The sequence below is a fragment of the Protopterus annectens genome, chromosome 4.part0 (genome assembly GCF_019279795.1).
Source record: "Protopterus annectens isolate FY-2018-M chromosome 4.part0, PAN1.0, whole genome shotgun sequence".
NCBI classification, from domain to species: domain Eukaryota; kingdom Metazoa; phylum Chordata; order Ceratodontiformes; family Protopteridae; genus Protopterus; species Protopterus annectens.
Genome location: NC_056733.1, coordinates 1498042425 through 1498065743, shown reverse-complemented (window position 1 = coordinate 1498065743; position 23319 = coordinate 1498042425). Strand labels below are relative to the sequence as shown.

Genomic DNA, 23319 nt, shown 5'->3' with positions numbered 1-23319 from the left:
TTACTGTGGTGCTGTCTGTTTTTATAAGAAAAACCCCTGGCCTGAGATGGGGTTTGAAAGAAGTCAGAGCCTTTTATACTGCCATCATTTCTTTCTGATTGATTTGCAAGTGAAGTTGCTGGGCATCCCAAAGACCTTGGGTGCACTTGCCTGCTAGGTGAATGCCTCAACCAATGTCTGAGGCATCGGTGGCGATGGTCTGGCCGGTAGAGCGGAGGATGAATGGAAGACCCTTGTTCCTGGTACAGGCCTCTGCCCCCCAGAGAAACACGGCCCTTATACATGAGATCAGAGAAGAGAGGTCTCTAGGGACAGAGTGCTGGCACCAAAGTTTCTTTACATACCACTGAAGTTTTCTCATGTGAGGCCTGGCCAGAGGAATGACAAGGATGCTAGATGCCATGTATCCCAGGGCTTGCAGGAACTTCCTCGCAGTGAGGTGACTTCTGGAAGCCAGCAGGGTAAAGCAGAGAGGCAGGAAGCTCTGTGTTTCTGGAGAAAGGAAGGCCATTTGGGATGCTGTGTCTAGCAGAGCTCCCAAAATATGATCTTCATGGTGGGGTTTGCTTTGATTTCTTCTCGCTGATGGTGAACCCTAGGGAAGTTAGGAGTGATTTGACTTGGAGAAGCTTTTCTTTGCACTCTGCCTTAATGAGGCAGTCATCCAGGTAAGGGTAAATCTGTATATTTCTTTGTCTGCAGAATGCTATGGCCGGGGCCAAGCATTTGGTGAATACTCTGGGTGCAGTAGATAAGCCAAAGGGCAGAACAGAGAACTGAAAGTGGTGTGAGTCTGCCCTGAAGCGCAGGAATTTCTTGCATGATTCCCTGATGGGCATGTGGAGGTAGGCATCTTTTAGGTCTACGGTCACTAGGCCAGGCATTTTTTGTTAGCATAGGCAGCAGCTGCTACAAAGGTAGCATTTTGAATCTGGGGACCACCAGGGAGTTGTTCAGAATGGAGAGATCCAGGATGGGGTGCCAAGTGCTTTCTTTTCTGGGAACAAGGAATAGTCTGGAATAAAATCCTTTGCCTGTTTGATATGAGGGACAGGTTCTACTGCCCCCTGGGGTATGAGAGTTTGTACCCGTTTCAATGCCTCTGCCCAGTGATTTGGAGGCAAGCCTGTGTATCCTCTTGGAATTGGGGGTTCACTGAAAGAGCATTTGTATCACTGAAAAATTATCTTTAAGACCCATTGGTCCTTTGTTACAGAAATCCAATTGTCTTTGAAGAGCAAGATCCTTCCTCCTAGTTTTTGATGAATGAAGGGAGGGGTAGAGGGAGGAGGAGGAGTCATTGTGAGTGTTTGCCATAGAAGGCTGGCTTAGAACTCCCTGCCTTAGAGATGGAAGTGGTCCATTGTTTGCTTCTCTGGTGTCCCTGGGATAGGGGCCTGGATGGTCTGTCCCTGCGGGTTTTACCTTGGCCCTGTCTGCTAGGTGCAGGGAAGGCCCAGTGCTTAGAGGGAAAGTTCCTGCTGAACCTGAAAGAAATCTTTTACTGTTTGCATAGATTTTGCTTTGTCTTCCATCTTTTTAAGTACTTCTGCTTTTTCCCCAAACAAGCGCTCCTTATCTAGGGGTGCGTCAATAAGTTTAGACTTTGACATGATCAGGGAGAGGTTGTTCCTTCAGTCATGCATGTCTCATAATAAACAGATCCTGTCACTGCTGCCCTGCTGGAGGCTTCTAGGGTGTCATATCCACATTGTAATGAATGTATGGCCACTTGACAAGCAGACTGCAATAAATCTGCTAACTCTTTTGAATTGGCACAGTCAGGAAAGGACCAACTTCAAAGGCATTCATCCATTAACAAAACAGTACGATGTAGTGACTGTTTTATTTAAACTATAAAGTTTATATACATTTTTATAAATCAATTTCAATAAAGAAAAAACTTTCATTCAGCACCAATAAAAACGATTTCTAAAAGAAATATTTACAGCGAGTGAATTGAAAAAAATATACATGCTCATGTCATTTCATCTATAATTTTACACATAGCAGCATCCTTATCCAATGAAGGCTCTTTGTTAGCAGAAGCTTGGTCCAATTGTTGTTCTCTCTGCTCAACACAAATGTTTGCCTCCTCAACATCCATTTGTTCAATTTTTACTAGTAATGTTCCATCTGCTTGTGGCAAGTCATCAGGAAGGGAAGACAAACAATTTTGAATCATTTCTACAACTCTCTCCAAGTGCTTCTGGAACCTTTCTGCTGTTTCCAAGCGCTGACGTTTCTGCACTTCCATCATTACCCTTAAAGTCTCTCTAGCCTGATGTGGTCGATATTCATTAATAAGATGATGCATATGGACAAAAAGCAGTTTTAAATCTTCCATTTTTTCTTCCCGCTTTATACTTCCAGGACTTTTGATTAAAATATCTAAAAGATCTAAAAAATTGACCAAGATAGACATGTTAAGTTTTTTTAGCTCCTTTTTGTGGTCAAATTGCAATGGATGCAACCGCTCAATGCCCTGGCTCTCTAAAGGACGGATGATGAGATCATCACACTGGAACTGGTTACCAAACATAGTGTAACAGTCTTTAACAGGAGGTGGCGGTTTAGGAGCTTGGCCTTTGCGAACATTCTCATCAGTGTACTCTTTAACATACTGCATGGGTGGCAGGGGAAGTGCGCTCACTTGCTGTGGTTCACTCATTGTTCAGATGTATGCAAACATGTAACTGCAAAGGAAAAAAAAAAGTTAAAGTCCGCTCTTAAAAGTTATTTATTATTATTATTTATTTCACATTTGTTAACCGGGTTAGTCCAACTGAGTTTGCAAACAAACCCATTTGGAGACGCGAGGGGAAAAGCGCCAGCAAACATAATAAAGTGACAATATACAAATATTAAATAACAATCACAATATAAAATAATTATAAAAAAGAAAAGGTTAACTATTTGCATTGCATTGATAGTAAGCAACCCATTTTCAGTGGAGACCCAATGAGAAAGATCCTCAGCAAACATAAGCAAAGATAAACATACAGACAAAAACTATTAAAAACACTGCAAATACAAAATTAATTAGAGAGAGAAAAAATTATGAACATTAGGCTGCACTGATAGTAGTGGACTAAAATTTGAATACATATGAGAGTAAAAACAAAAAGATAACTGTTGTTCAAAAGAAGGATAAATGTATAGACATTGATAGGAAGTGTGGGGGGGAGACAGTAGTACAGCTGAGGGTTTAGGAGATTAGTTTAAGCAGAAGTTACTAACAAACAAAGTTAGCAGAAGTTACTAACAAACAAAGTTAGGAGATGCAACAGGTTCTACAGTGGGAGAGACAGACTATGTGTGGTTCATAGGTTGGTACTAGGCTATCGGCCCTGGGGCCTATGCAAGCCTAGCCATAACAATTCCCTGGATATTTCTTCCCACAATATTTACTTCAATGCAACAGCAAAATTTCAAGTTTAGTGAGTAGGATTTAAGCTCCTTTTTAAAACAGGAAAAGGAAAGGTTGGATCTAATATGGAGTGTGAGTTTGTTCCAATTTAGTGAGACAGAGTGTTTGTAAAGTATTTTGCAAATATTCCTTTTGGGTTTATAAACAGAGAGAAGATGCTGATCAGCACTCCGGAGAGGCCAGGGGAGAGTAGGGAGTAACATGGGAGGCGTTGATAGGGCAGACAGACGGGTTGTTGAGTATGGAAAAGGTAGTGTGGAGTTGTGATTGCAGGAGAAGGTGCAGAAATTCCAGCCACTGAAGTTTGTTTAGTGAGAGGCAGTGATGTGAAGAGTGGTTGGGGTTTAGAATAAATCTGGTAATTTTGTTGCATGTTTGTTCCAGTTTCTGCACTGAGGTAGTTTGGATATTGGTAAGAATGGGGGAAGCATATAGAAGACTGGATAAGAGAAATGCCTGCACAAGAGTGCGTTTAGTGGTAGTAGTGAGGAATTTTGTTCCTATAAAAGTAATCCAAGTTTTTGGTGGGGTTTTTTTGATGGACTGTTGTATGTGCAAGTCAAATTTTAGTTGGTCATCAATTATTACCCAAAGGAGTTTGGTGTGTGAGGCAGGGGAGATAAGTGGTGCCATCTAGGGAGGAAAGAGAAAAGTTGGACTTAAGGTGAGAGAGCGTCTGAGGTAGGAAGAGAAGGAGTTGAGTTTTCTTAGGGTTAAGGATTAGCTGACTGTTTCTGAGCCATTTTTCAACAGAGATAAACGAGGTTTGTGTTAGCGAGTGTAGTTCAGAGATAGTACTGGAGGTAGATAAGAGAGTAGCATCATCTGCGGATTACAGATGAGAAACTGCAGGATGAATGTAGGTTGTTGGTAAAAAATGTTGAAAAGGAGCGGTCCAATTATGGAGCCATAGGGTACTCCTATTTGAACCGCAAGGAAGGGTGAGAAAGCCTGCTGCCATCTAACAGCTTGTTTTCTGCCAGTAAGGTAAGATTGGAACCAGCCAGAGAGAGAGGTTTGGGTCTGAGAGTTTGTTAAGAAGGATGGGATAAGACACAGTTGTCAAAGGCTTTAGAGAGATCAAGGAATAGACAGGAGATGAGGAGGTTGTTGTCCCTAGCTTCTGCAACCTTTTGAGTAGAGGCAGTTGAGGTACTGTGTTAAGGGCGGAAACCATGTTGCAAGGGGGTCAGTAGATTTTCGTGAATGAGATAGGACAGTAGTCGAGTATGTATACATTTATCAAGGATCTTGGAGAGGTGAGAGAATAGCGATCGGTCTATAGCTAAAGGGTTCAAAAGAGTTGACACCTTTGTGCAGAGGAGTGGTATAGAAGGATTTTCATATTTCTGGTATGGTAGATTCCTGAATGGAGCGGTTGATTAAGATAAATACAGGATATTCAATATAGTCAGCAGCAATTTTCAGAAATTGAGGGGGGGGGAGTTTCAGTGGAGAGAGAAAGTACAGTTTTGTACCTACCATAAATGTAGATGTCCGATAGATATGCAACTGCAGTCATAACATATGGGTTGTCCTGCCTCAGGCAGCCCTCGGTCGGCCAGATTCCAAAGTCTGGGTCCGACGTCGGCTGATGTCGCATTTCTCTCCGACGTCAGAGCAGCTGGAGTATATAAGCATCAGCCGACGCCATTTTCTTCAGTGTTTCTTGCCCCAGATGCCAGGTGCCCTCCAAGGAAGGCTGTAATCAAATTGGAAGACAAAAACAGGATTCCAGACAAATAAGTAAGCAATAAACAGATACACCATAACAGATATCCCCAGCTAAGAGAAACAGGGATAGAAGTGGACCCAAGGCATAGAGGGGTATGGAGGGAGGGAAAATCCGACTGCAGTTGCATATCTATCGGACATCTACATTTATGGTAGGTACAAAACTGTACTATGTCCTTCAAGAATGCAACTGCAGTCATAACATATGGGTTGAATACCATAGCTTAGCTGGGGGAGGAGGAATGCTCTAGGAAAGAGATGGTGTGGCAATCAAACCCTGCAGGACTGCCGAAGCAAAGCCTGCTCTGGATCTGGAGTACAAAGGGAGATTGTAGTGTTTGGAGAATGTATGCACGGAGCTCCATGTAGCAGCTTCTAGATTGTCTTTTGTAGGCACCCCTCTTAAGAATGCTGTAGAGGTGGCTGTAGCTCTGGTGGAGTGTGGTCTGACATTAGCTGGAACATTCTTCCCATGGAAGGAATAACAAAATCTGATGCAATGTCCAATCCATTTTGAAATAGTCTGTTTGGAAATTGCTTTTCCTTGTACTCCAGGGGCGTAAGCTACAAAAAGCTGATCAGACTTCCTACTGGTCTTGGTTCTGTCCAGGTAGTAGCGAAGTTGTCTGTGAATGTCCAAGGTATGCAACAGTCTTTCCCCTTTGCTCTCAGGATTGGGGAAGAAAGTAGGCAGGTGAATAGTTTGATTTAAAGAAACCCTAGATACCACCTTTGGCATAAAAGTAGGGTTGGTTCTTAAGGAGACCCTGTCTCTGTGAAAGATTATGAACGGTGGTATTGCCATTAGGGCCTGTAGTTCCAAAACCCTTCTTGCTGAGGTAATTGCCAACAGGAAAGCTGTCTTCCACGAGAGAAATTGTAAGTCCACTGAAGCTGCTGGCTCAAAGGGAGGTAGAGTCAGTTTTTCTAGGACAAAGTTGAGGTCCCAAGCTGGCACTGGAGCCTTTCTTGGTGGCTTAATGTTGTTGATTCCCCTGAGGAATTGCCTTAACAAAGGATGTGAAAACACAGGCGGATCAGTGTTATATCTAGCTGAAATAGCTGAAGCATGTATCTTTATGGAAGAATACGACAGTCCATTCTGTAGCATATCTGCCAAATATTCCAGGATGAGTGGGATGTTCAATAATGATGCATCATGTCCCTTGCTGGTATTCCAAATGCTGAATCTCTTCCATTTTGCTAAGTAAACCTTTCTGGTGGATGGTCTTCGAGCTTCTGTTAATATCCGCTGAACTTCCATGGAGAGAGATAGATTGAGGTTATTCATGTGATCTCCCAGGCTGTTAGCTGCAGCGTCTGAAGGTTTGGATGCACTGTTTTAAAGTTGTGTTGAGTCAAAAGTAGGGGGCCATTGGGGAAGGGCCCACTTTTTGTTGTGACATATGCTCCATAGTAGTGGATACCAGTGTTGTCTTGGCCAGTCTGGAGCTATTAGGATCCCCTTGGGCCTCTCTGCTTTGATCTTTAGTAATACTGTGGTCATCAGTGGCAGAGGTGGGAATGCATAGATTTTTAGGAAGTTCCAGTTGAATGAAAGAGCATCTATTTTCCAAGCTTGTGGATGATATGTCCTTGAACAGAATTGTAGATGATGGTTGAGGTGGGAGGCAAATAGGTCTACTTCTGGCCTGCCCCATGTCGAGGTGAGTTGTGTGAAAATTTTCGGATGTAACCTCCACTCGTGTGGATCTATGAAATTCCTGCTTAGGCTGTCCGCCAGCACATTGTCTTTGCCTTGAACAAACTGGGATTGCAACTGTATGTTTAGGCTCAGTGATTTTTTCCAAAGATTCATTGTCAGTCTGCAAAGGGGGTAAGAATGGGTGCCCCCTTGCTTGTTTATGTACCACATCACAGTGGTGTTGTCTGTCCGTATCAGTAGATGGCCTTGCTGAAGTTGTTGTCGAAAGGCCTCGATGGCATGCATTACTGCCAGCATTTCCTTTTGGTTTATATGCAGATGTGTTTCCTTTGGAGACCATTGTCCTTGTATACATCTGCCCTCCATGTGCGCCCCCCCATCCAAGGTCTGAGGCGTCTGTGGTCATGGTCTGTGTTATCTGAGGTTTTTTGAATGACATACCTGTGTTTGCCTGGCTTACCGAGGCCCACCATAGGAATTCCTTTTGTAGGCATGGAATGAGCGGTATGGTTGTCTCTAGGTTGTTGCTGTGCTGAGACCATAGGCTTTTTAGGTACCATTGAAGCTTTCTCATGTGTAGTCTTGCTAATGGAACCAGGAGAATGCAGGATGCCATGTAACCCAGGGCCTGTAGGAATCTCCTTGCAGTCATCTGGGTGAGTTTTGCCAAACCTTTGAAATAATGAGTTAACTTCTCTTGCTTGTCTTCTGTCAAGTAAGCCATTTGAGAGGCTGTGTCTAGATTGAAGAAGGTTATTTGCTGGGATGGCTGAAGTCTTGACTTTTGGAAGTTGACTGTGTATCCCAGAGCCTGTAGCAATTGTATGACATAGTTCAAGTTTTTGTCAAAATCAATTTGTCGTCCGCTTGTATGAGGCAGTCGTCCAGGTACGGGTAAATTTGGATCCCCTGGAGCCTGCAATGAGCAATTACTGAAGCCAGGCATTTTGTGAATACTCTGGGCGCAGTAGATAAGCCAAATGGCAATGTTGAGAATTGATAATGCTCTGGCCCTGCAAGAAATCTGAGGTATCTTCTGCAGATGTGTCTGATAGGGACATGCAGGTATGCCTCCTTGAGGTCCAGAGTAAATCAGCCAAGACCCCTTGCCCAGCATGGGAAGGAGTTGCTGTAGAGTCAGCATTTTGAACTTTGGTACTATGAGAAAAGTGTTTAATGCGGACAAATCCAGTATTGGTCTCCATTGAGTTTCTTTTCTTGGAACAAGGAACAGTCTTGAGTAAAACCCCTGGCCTTGCTCTTGTTGTGGAACTCTTTCTATTGCTTTGATCTGAGCAAGCAGAGAAATTTGTTTGATGGCCTCTGCCCTCTGGTTTTGTGGTAGGTTTGTCATGCCTTGTTTTCTTGGTAAGGTATGAAAGTGGAACCTGTAACCTTGGTCTATAATGTCCAAAATCCATTTGTCCTTTGTCAATCTGTGCCAATTGTCTGAAAACAGAGATAATTTTCTGCCCAAGGGTGCTTCTATTTGCTCCTTGGTCAGTGGAAGTAGAGGAAAGTCATTGAGATTGTCCCTGTGGGGCAGGGGAGACCCCTGTGTCACTTCTTTGGTTTGCTGGTTGCCATTGTCGTCCCCTGTAAGAACCTCTGTATTGTCCTCTTCCTCGGCCACGCCTGTTTTTACCCCTTTGAAATCTTTCAGGATTAGGAAAGGACCAGTTTTTAGAAGGCCAATTCCTGCTGAATCTGGGTGGCTGAACCTGGAGGAAATCTTTGACCGTCTGAACTGATTTTGCTTTTTCCTCGATGGACTTTAACACATCTTTAGCATTAGCACCAAAAAGCTTGTTCTTTTCCAAGGGTGCATCAAGGAGTTTTGCCTTAACATGATCTGGTAGAGGTTGTTCTTTTAACCATGCAGGTCAACGAATGACCACCCCTGTCACAGCTGCCCTACATGAAGCTTCCAATGCATCATATCCACACTGCAGAAAGTGATTGCTGACTTGCTGAGAATTATGTACAGCTTCCTGCAAAGACTTCCTGTCTAAAGGTTCAGGAGAGGCCAATGTTTTCTGTAAATAGGTTCAGGAGAGGCCAATGTTTTCTGTAAATCATCTAACAGGTAATCCTGATATTGAAACATATGAAAGAGGCAATTCAGAGCTCTCATAGATAAAGTAGTGGAGGTGTAAACCTTTTAACCCCCATCTCTCTAATGACCTAGCTTCCCTGTTGGAAGGCAAAGGATTTTTGGAGGCGGATGCTGAAACCCCTTTAGGTCCCTGAGAAATAGTTTCTAAATCAACAGCATGGGCCCTAAAGAAATGAGAATGTGTTTCTGGGACCCTATATCTGTCTGGCTTGGCTGGAGCAGGAGGAAGAGTATCCGGGGTAACATTGGAGTCAGAGTATAGGTCATCCAAAACATCAAGCACAGGAGGTATAGCCAGGGGCCTGTGTTGGGGCTTTTTAAGGAAGGTTCGAAGGCGCTTTCTGGAATCAGAATATTCCTGGCCTTGCCACTTAAAATGTTCCCTCATGGTATGCAGAACTTCCCCAAAAGAAATATCCTCAGGAGGGGAGGCCGAGGGGATGGAATCCTCTGCATCCGAGTCCTCATAGGTCTGGAAGAGCTCTTCCTGGCCATCGAGTGAACAGAGTCCTCAGAATCTTCATCTGAAGGGATAGGGTCAGAGGGTTCAACCCGGGGGTTCTTATCAGAAGGAGGCTGGGATCCTCTCTCAGGATGGGCCTGTGAACCTCTAATCATTGAAATTAAGTCTGCTGCCATAGTCATGATTTGTGTTTCAGGAGTAGGCTGAGGTAAGGCTTTAGCAGTAAGGTGCTTGGTCTTGCTGGCTGCCTTAGCACGTGTGTAGGCCTTAATAGACATGGCCATAGGAGGCCTAGCAGCTCCACGTGCAGGAGTGACCTTATCTACAGCAATGGTCTCTGGCATTTCCTCGGTTTCAGTATCCAGAGGAAAATCTATAACTGGCTTCTGTGTGGCCTCCGGTATCGGAGGTATCGGTAATGCGGTGTCTTCGGTTCGGAGTGGTGAAATAACCATCTCAGGGGGAACCGGAGCACTCGCGGTAGGTTTTGGCGTGGAGTCGGTGGAAGACGCGGGCCGAGGATGTCGGTCCCGGTCTTTTCGTTTCTTAGGAGTCTGCGATGTCGGAAGTTCCGACGGCATTGTATAAGCAAATTTATCGCCGAAAAAGTCTTCAGCGAACTCCGCCCGGCGCCTGAGAGTGCGCTTATTGAAGCGAGCACAGGCGACACAGGCCGAGACGTCGTGGTCTGGGCCAAGGCAAGGAAGACAGTAAGAGTGGAAATCCTTGTGAGGTATTTGTTTACCACAAGACAGACAACTGTTAACTTTTTCAGTAATTTCTGACATCGGCTGAGGCAAGAAAAGGTCCCCAACGGGGTACTTAGCTTTTTTGATGACTTCGGATTCGAAGAATACAGGAGCTGACCGACCGGCACTTGCGAACTGCTTCTGCTTCGGGCACCGCGCGGCAAGAAAGACTGAAGAAAATGGCGTCGGCTGATGCTTATATACTCCAGCCGCTCTGACGTCGGAGAGAAATGCGACATCAGCCGACGTCAGACCCAGACTTTGGAATCCGGCCGACCGAGGGCTGCCTGAGGCAGGACAACCCATATGTTATGACTGCAGTTGCATTCTTGAAGGACATCATGGTTTTGGGATGAGCAGAGTTACCAGAGGGTAGGAGTTTAGAGATGCTGCCTATGAAGTGTTTTTTGAGAAAGTCTGCAGTTTCAGAGGGAGAGTTATAGAGGAAGGGGTTAGGGGTGGTAGGAGAATCAGTGTGGAGCAGGGAGTTGATACTTATCCAGAATTTTTGGGGGTCATTTGGGTGAGAGCTTTGAAATTAAGTGAAATATTGGCGTTTATCCAAAATAATACTTTTTTTTTTTTTTACATGATTTCTGAGTTGCTTATAACATTGGAGAAAGGTGGGAGGAGTTTTAGTGGTTTGCCATTTTTTCCATAGAGCATCTCTTTTATGCATCAAAGCATGAGTAGCTTTGGAGAGCCAAGGTGCAAATATTAGATTTGGTTCTGATTTTGTGAGTTGGGGCAAGAGGGTTTAGGGCATCAAGGAAAATGTGGTTGAATTAACAGCATCATTGAGCGGGAGAGTTTTAGGAAAGACTAGTTAATGGCAGAAAGTCTATAGTTAAAGGTTTCAGGGGAAAAGTTAGTCGGTTTCCTACAATGGGGCTTAGAGAGATGAGGAGAGTGCCTTAAGATAGAGATGGGAGCATGGTCACTAATAGTCAGGGAAGGTAGAAGGGTTACAGCAGTTGTTAGGAGTGTTGGTCAAGATCCAGTCAATTGTGGAACCAGTAGCGTTTTTACTGTCACATTTAAAGTTCCATTAATCAATGGATGTAAAGGAAAATAATGAAGGGGAAGAGCAAGAAGCAGCACATTTCAGCCACTACATATTTACAGTATCCATTTTGCTCTAAGAATTACAAGTAACACAATATATGTACAGCCAAAACATAATCTGGAGGAATTATAGGTAACTACAAATTAGCTCTGGGTTAAGAGACTTGTCTCTTTAATCTTCTGCTCAACTTTGGGTTATCCATACTTAAAATATAAAGGCTAAAAGCTTTGTGGGAAAGTGTGGCTAGGCTAGGCTTCTAACTGCTCAATGTACTATAAAAACAACTCAATAATCACACGTGGACAATTTAGAGTTTACCAGAAGTAATGCCCAGCACAAATATTTTTGAACCAAATCACACCACTTATCTAAGGACTTGGGCAGTAACATCATCTGATAACACCATCTGATAATCCAACATACATAGGCAGATTATGCCACTCACACACAACCTTGTCCACACTGAAAATACAACACATGCAAATAACTAAACTGTTAGAAAGTCCATCAAAACACCATTACCTCTAGTACAAAAGTACAGTTGTGTAAAATCTTGCTATGACAGTGCATGTCCTTGCCTTCACTGCTGCAATATTCCTTACCATATGGGAATACCTGCCGATGAAGTCTGAATGTCTGGCCAGTCTACCAAAGACTACTTGTTGCTTGTTTAATAGGTACACCGAACGTCACCCAAATACTCCTTATGTGGCAAAGGGCATAAAAGTGATGTTCAGGCTTACCATAAACAGAACAGATTGCCCCAGTAGTAACACCGGTCCAAGGAATCCAAGAGGTAATCCGGTACATCCAGGAAGGCAACAGACTAGGGGGATAGAAGGAGGGAGCAAATACTGCATCAGTGAAGGCAAGGACATCTACCGTTATGGTAAGATTTTACACAACTGTACTATTGTCTTTACACTTAGTATTCATTACCATATGGGAGAGTGGCAAAAGCTCGAGAGGAAAAGTACAGTTTTGTACCTACCATAAATGTAGATGTCCGATAGGTATGCATCTGCAGTCCTAACATATGGGTTGTCCTGCCAGGCAGCCCTTCGGTCGGCCGGATTCCAAAGTCTGGGTCTGGCCTCGGCTGATGTCGCACTTCACCCGACGTCACAGCTGCAGGGATATAAAGGCATCAGCAGATGCCATTTTCCTCAGTGTTTCTTGCCCCAGATGCCAGGTGCCCTCTAGGAAGGCTAAATTTGGATAAATGCAAATAATTCCAAACAGTAGAGAGCAAACAATATATATATATATATATATATATATATATATATATATATATATATATATATATATATATATATATATATATACACACACACACACACACACACATATACATACATATATACATATATACACAAACAAATACACCATAATAGATTCCCCCAGCTAGCTAAAAGAGGGGTAAATACCCTAGGAATACCACAGAGGGGAAGGAGGGTGGGTAATCCTGACTGCAGATGCATACCTATCGGACATCTACATTTATGGTAGGTACAAAACTGTACTATGTCCTTCAAGGATGCATCTGCAGTCCTAACATATGGGTAGAATACCATAGCCAAACTGGGGGAGGAGGCACTAAGATAAAGATGGTGTAGTTAAGATCCCTTGCAAAACAGCAGTTGCAAAACCTGCTCGGGATCTAGAGTATAAGGGAAGATTATAATGCTTGGCAAATGTATGCACGGAGCTCCAAGTAGCAGCTTCTAAAATGTCTTTGGTAGCCACTCCTTGTAGGAAAGCTGTAGTGGTGGCTGTAGCTCTTGTGGAATGAGGTCTGATATTTTCAGGAGTTGTCTTTCCATGAAAAGAGTAACAAAATCGAATACAACTTCCTATCCATTTTGAGATTGTCTGTTTTGAAATTGCTTTTCTTGCATTCCTGTTGCATATGCTACCAGAAGCTGGTCAGTTTTTCTGCTGGTCTTAGTTCTGTCCAGATAGTAGCGTAATTGTCTGTGCACATCCAAGGTATGTAGCAGTCTTTCCCCCCGGTTCTGTGGGTTGGGGAAGAATGTAGGTAAATGAATCGCTTGGTTCAATGAAACTCTGGAGACCACTTTTGGCATAAAGGTAGGGTTAGTTCTCAGAGAGACTCTATCCTGATGGAAGATAAGGAAGGGTTGTACTGCCATTAATGCCTGTAACTCAGATACCCTTCTTGCTGAAGTGATTGCTAGCAGGAAAGCAGTTTTCCAAGACAAGAACTGTAGTTCTGCTGTTGCTGCTGGTTCAAAAGGGGGAAGTGTTAACTTTTCCAGCACAAAGTTGAGATCCCATGTAGGTAAAGGTGGTTTCCTTGGAGGTTTTACATTTTTGACTCCTCTCAAGAACTGCCTGAGTAGAGGAGGAGAGAAGACAGGAGGATCCATGTTGCATTCTGCTGAAATTGCTGATGCATTAATCTTAATGGAGGAGTAAGACAGGCCATTGTGGAACAGTTCTGCTAAGTATTCCAGGATGTGTGCTATGTTTGCCAATGAGATATTTTCTCCCTTTGCTGCACTCCAAATGAGGTATCTTTTCCACTTGGCTGAATAAGTTTTCCTTGTGGAGGGTCTGCGTGCCTCCAGGATAATGTCCTTAACCCTCGGAGATAAATCTGGGTTATTTTGTTTTATGCAATATTCCAAGCAGCTAGCTGCAGTGTTTTCAAGTTTGGATGTAGGATCTTGTAGTTGTTCTGTGTTAGAAGTAAGGGACATAGAGGTAGATGCCATGCGTGTGTCTGAGACATGCTTCTCAGTAGCGGGTACCAATGTTGCCTCGGCCAGTCTGGAGCTATCAGGATTACCCTTGGCTGATCCTCTCTGATTTTCAGTAGGACTTACCATCAAAGGAAGAGGTGGGAATGCATATGCTGTCAGGTTTTTCCAGCTGAAGGAAAGGGAGTCCACCCTCCAAGCAAGTGGGTGGTATGCTCTTGTGCAGAATTTCTTCAATTGGTGGTTGTGTGGGGAGGCGAACAGGTCTATTTCTGGTAGTCCCCATTTCTTTGTTATGGCTTTGAAGATATCTGGATGCAGCATCCGTGGTAGTTCTGCTTAAGGTGTCTGCTAGAGAATTTTCTTTTCCTGGTACAAATCTGGCCTGAAGTTGAATGTTGAGATTCAGGGCCACATTCCACAGGTCCATTGCCATCTGGCATAGAGGATATGAGTGTGTACCTCCCTGTTGATGTACCACATGACTGTGGTATTGTCTGTCCTTATCAGCAGATGACCCTGTTGAAGGAGTGGTCTGAATGCCTGGATCGCATGTTTCACTGCCAGCATCTCCTTTAGATTTAGGTGTAGATTCAGCTGGTCTTGGGTCCATAGGCCTTGTATACACTTGTCCACCATGTGTGCCCCCCAGCCTAGGTCTGAGGTGTCCGTGGTGATGGTCTGGCTTGGATGAGGTTTGTGGAAAGGCAATCCTCTGTTCAACTGACAGGCCTGAGCCCACCACAAGAATTCTTGCTTCAGGCATGGCATTATTGGAATCTGGGCTTCTAGACTGTGCTTGTGTTGAGACCATACATTCCTTAGGTACCATTGTAACTTTCTCATATGCAGCCTGGCATGCGGAATCAATAATATGCAGGATGCCATGTAACCCAGGGCTTGCAGGACTTTCCTTGCAGTAAGCTGAGTTTGTGTTGTTAATGTCATGAAGTAGACTGGTAGTTGCTTTTGTTTTTCTTCTGTGAGAAAAGCCATCTGAGTTGATGTATCCAGTTCTGCACCCAAGAATGTTATCCTTTGGGATGGTACTAATCTTGACTTTTGCATGTTGACTGTGTATCCCAAAGGCTTGCAACAGTTGTATGACATTTTCCAAATCTTTTGTTAATTTTGCCTTGTTGTCCGCTTGTATTAGGCAGTCCTCCAGGTATGGGTAAATTTGAATTCCCTGAAGCCTGCAATGAGCAATTACTGATGCCAGGCATTTAGTGAATACTCTGGGCGCAGTAGATAAGCCAAAGGGCAATGCTGAGAATTGATAATGCTCTGATCCTGCAAGAAATCTGAGGTGTCTTCTGCAATCTGGTCGTATAGGGACGTGCAGGTATACCTCTTTGAGATCTAGAGTCACCAGCCAAGACTCCTTGCCCAGCATGGGAAGAAGCTGCTGGAAGGTCAGCATTTTGAATTTTGGAACAATGAGGTATGTGTTCAGTGCGGACAAGTCGAGAATAGGTCTCCATTGATTTTCTTTTCTTGGTACAAGGAAAAGCCTGGAGTAAAATCCTTGGCCTTGTTCCATAGGTGGCACCTTTTCTATAGCTCTCATCCTTAGTAAGTTGTTGATTTGTCTTAGAGCGTCTGTTTTTTGGCTTGGTGGTAGGTTTGGCATTCCCCTCTTTTTTGGTAGAGTGTGGAAGTGAAACCTGTAGCCCTTGTCTACTGTTTGTAAAGTCCATTTGTCTCCTGTAATGTAATGATAGTTGTCGGAAAATAAGGCTAGCTTTCCGCCCAAGGGTGCTTCCAGTTGTTCCCTGGTAGGCGGAACCAGAGCCAAGTCATTGTGTCTGCCCTGTGGAAGTGGTTGTAGTTGAATCTGTGGCAGTACTTCTCTGGTTGGTAGGTTGCCACTGACGTCCCCTGTAGGCACCCCTAGATTGACCTCTGCCTCTTGGGCGTCTATTTCTGCCTCTCTGTGCTCTGGAGCTGTCTGGAAAGGACCAATTCTTCGAAGGCCAATTTCTGCTAAACCTCGGAGGTTGGACCTGTAAGAAATCCTTGACTGTTTGGACAGATTTTGCTTTTTCTTCCACCTTCTTTAGAACCTCCTGTGCAGGGGAGCCAAACAAACTTTGTTTCTCCATGGGAGCATCTAGGAGTTTTGACTTAACATGGTCTGGTAAGGATTGTTCTTTTAACCAGGCATGCCTTTTAACCAGGCATGCCTTCGAATCACTGTTCCAGTCATAGCTGATCTAAAGGAAGCCTCCAGTGCATCATAGCCACATTTTAAGAAATGGTTACTGACCTGCTGAGAGTTATGTACCAAATCCTGAAGGGACTTGCGGTCTATAGGTTCAGGAGAGGACAGTTTTTTATTTAGCTGGTCTAACAGAAATTCCTGGTACTGAATCATGTGAAATTGACAGTTTAAGGCCCTGGCCGAAAGAGTAGCAGAAGTATAAACCTTTTTACCCCATCTCTCTAATGCTCTAGATTCCCTTTCAGAGGGAAGAGGGTTTTTGGCAGAAGCAGCTGCCACACCTTTAGGGCCCTGTGAAATGGTTTCAGGGTCTGCCACAGGAGCCTTATACAAATGGTACTGTGTGTCCGGGACCCTGTAATATCTGTCAGGCTTGGCAGGGGCCGGAGGAAGAGAATCAGGGGCAGTACAGGCATCATTATATGCATCATCATCAACTGTTAGTACTGGAGGAATGGCTAAAGGCCTATGCTGTGGTAAGTGTAAAAAAGTCCTTAGCCTTTTCCTTGAATCTGAAAAATCCTGGCCCTGCCATTGGAAGTGTTCCCTCATAGCATGTAAGGTTTCCCCAAAAGAAAATTCTTCAGGAGGAGAAGCAGAAGGAATGGAGTCTTCTGCATCAGAATCCTCATAAGGAAAATATGGGCCTTCCTGAGGGTCTGAAATGTCTGAGTCATCCGAGGAATAGTCTGTAGAGACAGGTTCCGGGAGTTCAGTCCTAGGCCTCTTATCTGGAGGGGGCTGAGAGGCCCTGTCTGGGTGAGGTTGGGATCCCCTGATCAAAGAAATGAGATCCTCAGCCAGGCTGAGTATTTGGGAACTAGAGGTAGGCCTATGTGAGGGAGTTTTAGCAGGTAAGGCCTTAGAAGATTTAGCTGCTTTAGCCCTGGCAAAAGCCTTGATAGACATAGAAGCAGGGGGTCTAGCAGCCCCACGTGCAGGGATAGATATGTCTAAAGGAATAGTGTCTGACAAATCCTGGGTGCCTGCTTCTGTAGCAGTAAATTCAGTAGCAGATTCAGCCATGCTCTGTGAGGCCTCGGCTATCGGAGGCATGCTTTCGGCCGAAGGAAGAACCGAGGACTCGGTTTCAGCCGAAACAGAGACACTCGCGGTAGGCCAAACAGTGGTTTCAGCCGAAACCGCGGGCCGCGAGTGTCGGTCCTTTTCCTTGCACTTTTTAGCTAATTGTGTAGTCGGAGTCTCCGACGGCATTTTGTATGCAAAAGCGGGACCAAAAAACTCCTCTGCAAACTCCGACCGACGTCTAAGTGTCCGTCGGTTGAAGGAAGCACAGGCTAGACAAGCTGATACGTCGTGGTCTGGGCCTAAGCAAGGAAGGCAGTAAGTGTGGAAATCCTTATGAGGTATTTGTTTCCCACAAGTTAAACAATTATTTACTTTGTCTGACATCGGCTGAGGCAAGAAAGAAAGAGTCCCCAACGGGGTACTTAGCTTTTTAGAAGTCTTCGGTAGTAGAAATCTCTGGATCTGACCGACCGGCACTTGCGAACAGTTTCTGCTTCGGGCACCACCCGGCAAGAAAGACTGAGGAAAATGGCGTTGGCTGATGCCTTTATACCCCAGCAGCTGTGACGTCGGGTGATGTGCGACATCAGCCGAGGCCAGACCCAGACGTTAGGACTGCAGATGCATCCTTGAAGGACATCTGGGGAGGGGAGAAGGAGCAGAAGAGTCCCCTAAAAAGCTATGAAGAACGGCACTAGCAAAACCAGCCCTAGCTCTAGAGATACCATGCAACTTGTAGTGTTTGCTAAAGGTATGCACAGAGGGCCAGGTAGCAGTTTCAAGAATATAGTTAGTATCTAAGCCCTTGAAAAAAGCATCAAAAGAAAACACAGCTCTAGTAGAATAAGCCTTAACTGAAGAAGGAAGGCTCCTGCCATGAAAAGTGTAACAAAAAGAAATAGCCTAAAAAATACTGCTTGGATCTAGGATGAAAAGAAACATCAGATTTTCTAACAGCCTTAGTCCTATCCAAATTAACCCGAGTTGCCTATGCACATCCAAAGTATGCAGCACACTCAGCACACTCTCACTGTCATCTTGCAAAGAGGAGAAAAAAGTTGGCAGATTAACCACCTTAGGCATAAAAGAACAGTTAGTATGGAAGGGCACTCTGTCCTCATGAAAGGTCAAAAAAAGGAGGAGAAGCCATAAGGACCTTCAACTCACACACCCATCTGGCAGAAGTAAGAGCTAGCAAAAGAACAGTCTTCCAGGAACAATGATGCAAGGAGGCTGAAACAGAACACTCAAGGGAGCCAGAGACAACTTCTCCAAAACAAAGTTAAGATCCCAGGGAGGAGGAACAGGCTTCCTGGGAGGTCTAATATTAAGGACACCTTTAAAATTTTGTTTGATCTCAAAAACAGAAGCTAGAGGAGGAGAAAAAGGCAAACAAGCAGAGACAGCTGATAAGTGGGCCTTAAGTGAAAAGGCCAAATCAGCATTGAGCAATTCACAGCAAACCAAATGAACATCCACAGTAAGTGGGTCTAGGTTGGGACACCCCAAATGAAAAAACTCTTCCATTTAGATAAGTAGGATTTCCTAGTAATAGGTTTCCTGGCCTCCTGCAGGACTTACAGCATGTCCTCTGAAAACAGTCTATGAGGAATCAAAATCCTATCACTCACAGTATCAGCTGAAGTGTGGAAAGGTGGGGATGGACGGGAGATCCCTTGTCTCATGTGATTAGATTCACCCTGTCAGGCAATTTCTGATGACTGCCCTTGGCTAAATGCAGAAGTAAAGGGAACCAGTGCTGTTGCTGCCAAAAGGGAGTCACCAACAAGATTTTGGAAGCATCATGTTGAATTTTGAAAAGGGCTTTTGGAATGAGAGGAAGGGGATGGAATGAATAAAGAAATGCCCCCTTCCATGAAAATGAGTGTGTCCACCTTCCACACCAGAGGACCTGGGACACTGGCACAAAATACAGGAAGCTGCATGCTCAGCGGGGAGGCAAAAATTAACTACTGGTGGATAATATCCAGAAACACTGCCCTGTGAAGCATCCATTTGTGGGACCGAGTTAAGGACCTGCTCAGAATGTCTGCCACAATGTTTTGCCCAGCTGCCTGAAAAGTAACTTGATAGCAAGATTCCACATGAAGTGCTAACTGGCAAAGAAGATTAAGATCTCATTCCTTCCACTTTGTTGATATACCACTTACTGTGGTATTGTCCGAGAACCTTGAGAGGCCCTGGAGAGAAGAGAGGATGAAAGGCCTGAAGAGCCAGCAGAAGAGCTCCCATCTCTACCTCACTGAAGTACTCCTTCTGCTGACTAGGCGACCACATCCCCTGTACCTTCAGGGAGCCAAATGTTGCCCTCATCCCATGTCTGAAGAGTCTTAACAATTCCCGAGTGGGAAGAGGGGGATGAAAAGGAATCCATGGATTCAGAGACAGTTGCCAAATCCACCAGTGAAGTTCCTGTCAGATGAGGAAGAGGAGGAACCACAAAAAGTCTAGATAATGTGCATGTTGGAGTCTCACTGACTTCAGAAACCATTGAAACTTCCTCATGTGAATGAAGTTTGGCCAGAGGGAGCATGGGAATGGTGGATGTCATGAAACCCAGTGCTCTCAGAAACTCCCTCGTGGTAATGTAAGTCAATGGAGAAAGAGTGCGAAAGAAAGAAATGAGAGTAAGACCTTTGGAGGGGGCAAGGATGCAATCATTGGCACCATCTGAATCCTGCAACTCAGAAAAAAAATGATCCTGAGAAGGAGTCAGAGAAGACTGAAATTTATAGTGAACCCCAGGCTCTGAAATAGGGAAACGGCAAAATGAAGATTTTGCAAAAAGGTTAATGGAGAGGATGCCTGAATCAACAGGTTGTCTAAGTAAGGAAATATTTGGATCCCTCAAATCCTGCGAAAAGTAATCATAGGAAAAAGACATTTGGTGAACACCCAAGGGCAGAAGAAAGGGCAAAGGAGAAAACTGAAAATTCCAGGAAGCAACAGAGAAAAGCAAAACCTTCCTGAAAACAGGATAGATCACAAAATGGAGACAAGCATCCTTGAGATCAAGAGACACCACATAGGCCTGAGGGAGCAAGAGAGGAAACAGAACCTGAAGGGACAACATCTGAAAAGAAGGCACTTTTAGAAAAGTGTTTAGATGAGAGAGGTCTAGAATACGTCTCCAAGTGCCCTCTTTTCTGGGCACTAGAAACAGTCTGAAGTAGAACCCTTTCCCCTTTTGGGACACAGGTACCTCTTGAACAGTACCCTGGAACAACGGATTTTGAAGAACCTCTGGAAAAAAAATAAGGAAGTTGTTCCAAAGGAGGCTGAGGAATGTCCATAAAAGGAGGATGGGATTTCCACAGCATGAAGTACCCTGACGAATGATCGACAGAAAGCAAGAATCCTGAGTGATCTGAAGCCAAACAGGAAGAGAAAGAGGAATGTGGCTGGGAAGAGACAGTTACACAGCACCTGATCTGTCTGAAGGAAGGCTTTGGAGTCCCTGAAAACTGAGTAGGCTTAGCAACAGGAGCCCATTTGCCACTCTTCCTACCTTTGGTAGAAGGGTGGGATTGCCTAAAATCAAAGGCAGGCTTAGCAGAATAACTTCTTTGAAATTTAGGTACAGGAGAAACAAACATGTTTTAATCTCCTGTAAGGCCTTACCCTTATCCTGAAGGGAACTAAACCAGCAGCAGCTGCCCCAAACAAAAGTTTGGAATCCAGAGGAGCATCCATCAATTAGCTTTAATAACATCAGATAAAGGTTGAAGCCTAAGCAAAGAATACCTCCTCATTACTGAACCAAAAACAGCAGCCCTAAGAGAGGCATCTGCTGCATCATAACTACATTTATAGAATGGCGAACAACTTGAGAGGAAGCCCCTAGCAAGGGAAGGACAGAAGTTTTACATTCAAAGTCTGGAAAATCAGAAATAAGTTGACAGGCCTGAGAAAGAAGAGCCAACACAAACCTAGACATATGGGTCTGATAATTAATAGCCCTAAAAGTTAGGCTAGCAGAAGTGTAAACCTTCTCACCCAACCTTTCCATAGTTCTGCTGTCCTTGTCAGAAGGCAATAAAACTTGGGCAAAGGAAGCAATTGAGAGAGATCATCAGAGGCCACAGACACTAGAGAGGGGTCAGCAGCAGGAGATTTACATGGGAAAGAACAATCCTCAGGCACCCTTTAAAACCTGTCAGGCTTCTTGGGAGCTGGGGGCAGAGAATCAGGTGCATGAGAAGCACTGGAAAAAGCAGCCAAAACAGGAGACATAGACGCAGGTTTAGGAGAGCCCAATTGCAGCAACTTACAGTACCTCTTATGGATATCAGTGACCTGAGCACAATCCCACTTAAAAAAATCCATCATTCTAGAGTCTGTGTCCCCAAAGGAAATTTCTTCAAAAAGGAACATCTGGGCTAATTGGATCCAAGGAGGAGGAATCCAAGTCCAAAGGAGAAAGAACCTGAGTAGAATAAGTCAAGAGATTCATTACAAATATACAACTCATCCTCAGAAGAATCCTATTCTCTAAGGCTTTTTACTCATTACACCTGAGTGACACCTCCAGATGCATCTGCAGTTAACTCCTACTGACGTCTCTAGGTAGCAAACATTGCTTGTTCATATTTGCATCAATAATTCCAAAACCATGCTATGTACAATATTTTAAAAGATTTCATCTTAAAGCTTATACAATGGCAAATTCAACTGCATTAATATTTGACTTCTGACTACTGCAGGTAAATAGATACTAAAAGTTTTGTATGATATTAATTTATACAGATATAATTTCACATTTTTCTAAATATCTCAACAACCAAGTAACACAGAGAACTCCGTAGCCACATATTAATGCTCCAAGTTAGATGGATAAAATGCTGCTGACCAGTATGTGTGTAACTTGAGTGGTTGCACAGATACTGTAAGTTGTTTACAAAATATTACAGATTTAATAGTTGCTGTGTTTATTGTGAATTATAAAATTTAGTTTAAGACCTAGAACCTAAAGAATACTACCATTATAAAAATAGTTTGTGCAGAAGAGTTTGCCATTTATACTACTTTCATAACCACTACAGTTCCAGAGACTAACATTTATTTGAAATGTACAGACATATAATTTAATTCTGTCAAAAAGGCTAAGGCTCCGCTTATTGGAAGTTACAGTGCAAATTTCCTGAGCTCCATTGGACTGAATGAGTTAAGGAGAGTAGAGGACCACAGAGGAATAGGAACAGAAACCCCTTGATGAGGTTTTAAGGACATTAAAGTAGTAAACAGCCCCTGAGTGAAGGCCTGCCACTCACTTTGTGGATCCCTAGGAGCAGAAGAAACAAGTTTAATTTTTTGTTTCTTTTTTAAAAGGAACTTCCCCCTCCAAAAAACTGAGAAGGCTCAGACCCAGGACAGCAGTCAAGAACTGTAGTAGGAACTTCTTCACCAACTAAAGACTAAGTAACTCACCTAGGCCCCTCGGAAAAATCAACAGCGGTGCTCACTGAACGTCCAAGATGGAGGCCTGCAAAGCCTCTCAAGACATGCTGCCAGCTAGACCCTCACTGGCCTCCAACATGGTTGCTAGAGTAATACAAAAACACAGCAGGCGAGCCTCCAGGTTTGTAACAATCTTGGGAGAAAACACTTGGCAGAGGCTGGACAGCATAAGATCCCAGTTGTACCTTTTTCACATTCTTCTTCCCCAATGGCTGAACCTTGGGGTGGGAGATTCCTTCCACTGTATCTTTAGCGAGAAACTTAAGATGCTGGTTCAAGAAAGTCTACTGTGAAGGGTTTCTGGAACAAACGCCTGACAAATAGAACAAGACGTACGGTCATGAGAGGCTCCTAGGCAAAAGACACTTATTGTGGCAGTCTTTATAGGGCAGCTGTCTCCCACACTGGCATTTACCCTTCCTGAATGACATTAACCTCAAGGAGCAGTAAAAGAAAAAACAAAAGCCCCCAACAGGGCACTTATCTGCAACTACAAAGAAGTCAGTAAGCAAGCGTAGGTAGTCCCAGAGAACAAAAATGCATTCAACTGGCAAAACAGATGCAGGAAAACAGACCGATGGTGAAAAGAAAGGTTCGGAACTGGTGACAAAAGAAGTTGTTCAGTTTATGGTCGGCCT

At 44.0% G+C, this 23319-nt stretch overlaps 1 protein-coding gene across 2 annotated transcripts in view; it reads right to left on the bottom strand.

Moving 5' to 3' along the window:
• Positions 1-1830: 1830 nt before the first annotated feature.
• MED7 (mediator complex subunit 7) overlaps positions 1831-23319 on the bottom strand; it is a 75761-nt gene continuing 54272 nt past the window's right edge. For both annotated transcript variants that reach the window (XM_044069338.1, XM_044069339.1), the window contains exon 2: positions 1831-2696. In XM_044069338.1, coding sequence (XP_043925273.1) covers positions 1979-2671 — 693 coding nt within the window. In that variant the 5' untranslated portion in view covers positions 2672-2696 and the 3' untranslated portion in view covers positions 1831-1978. The remainder of the gene's footprint in view (positions 2697-23319) is intronic.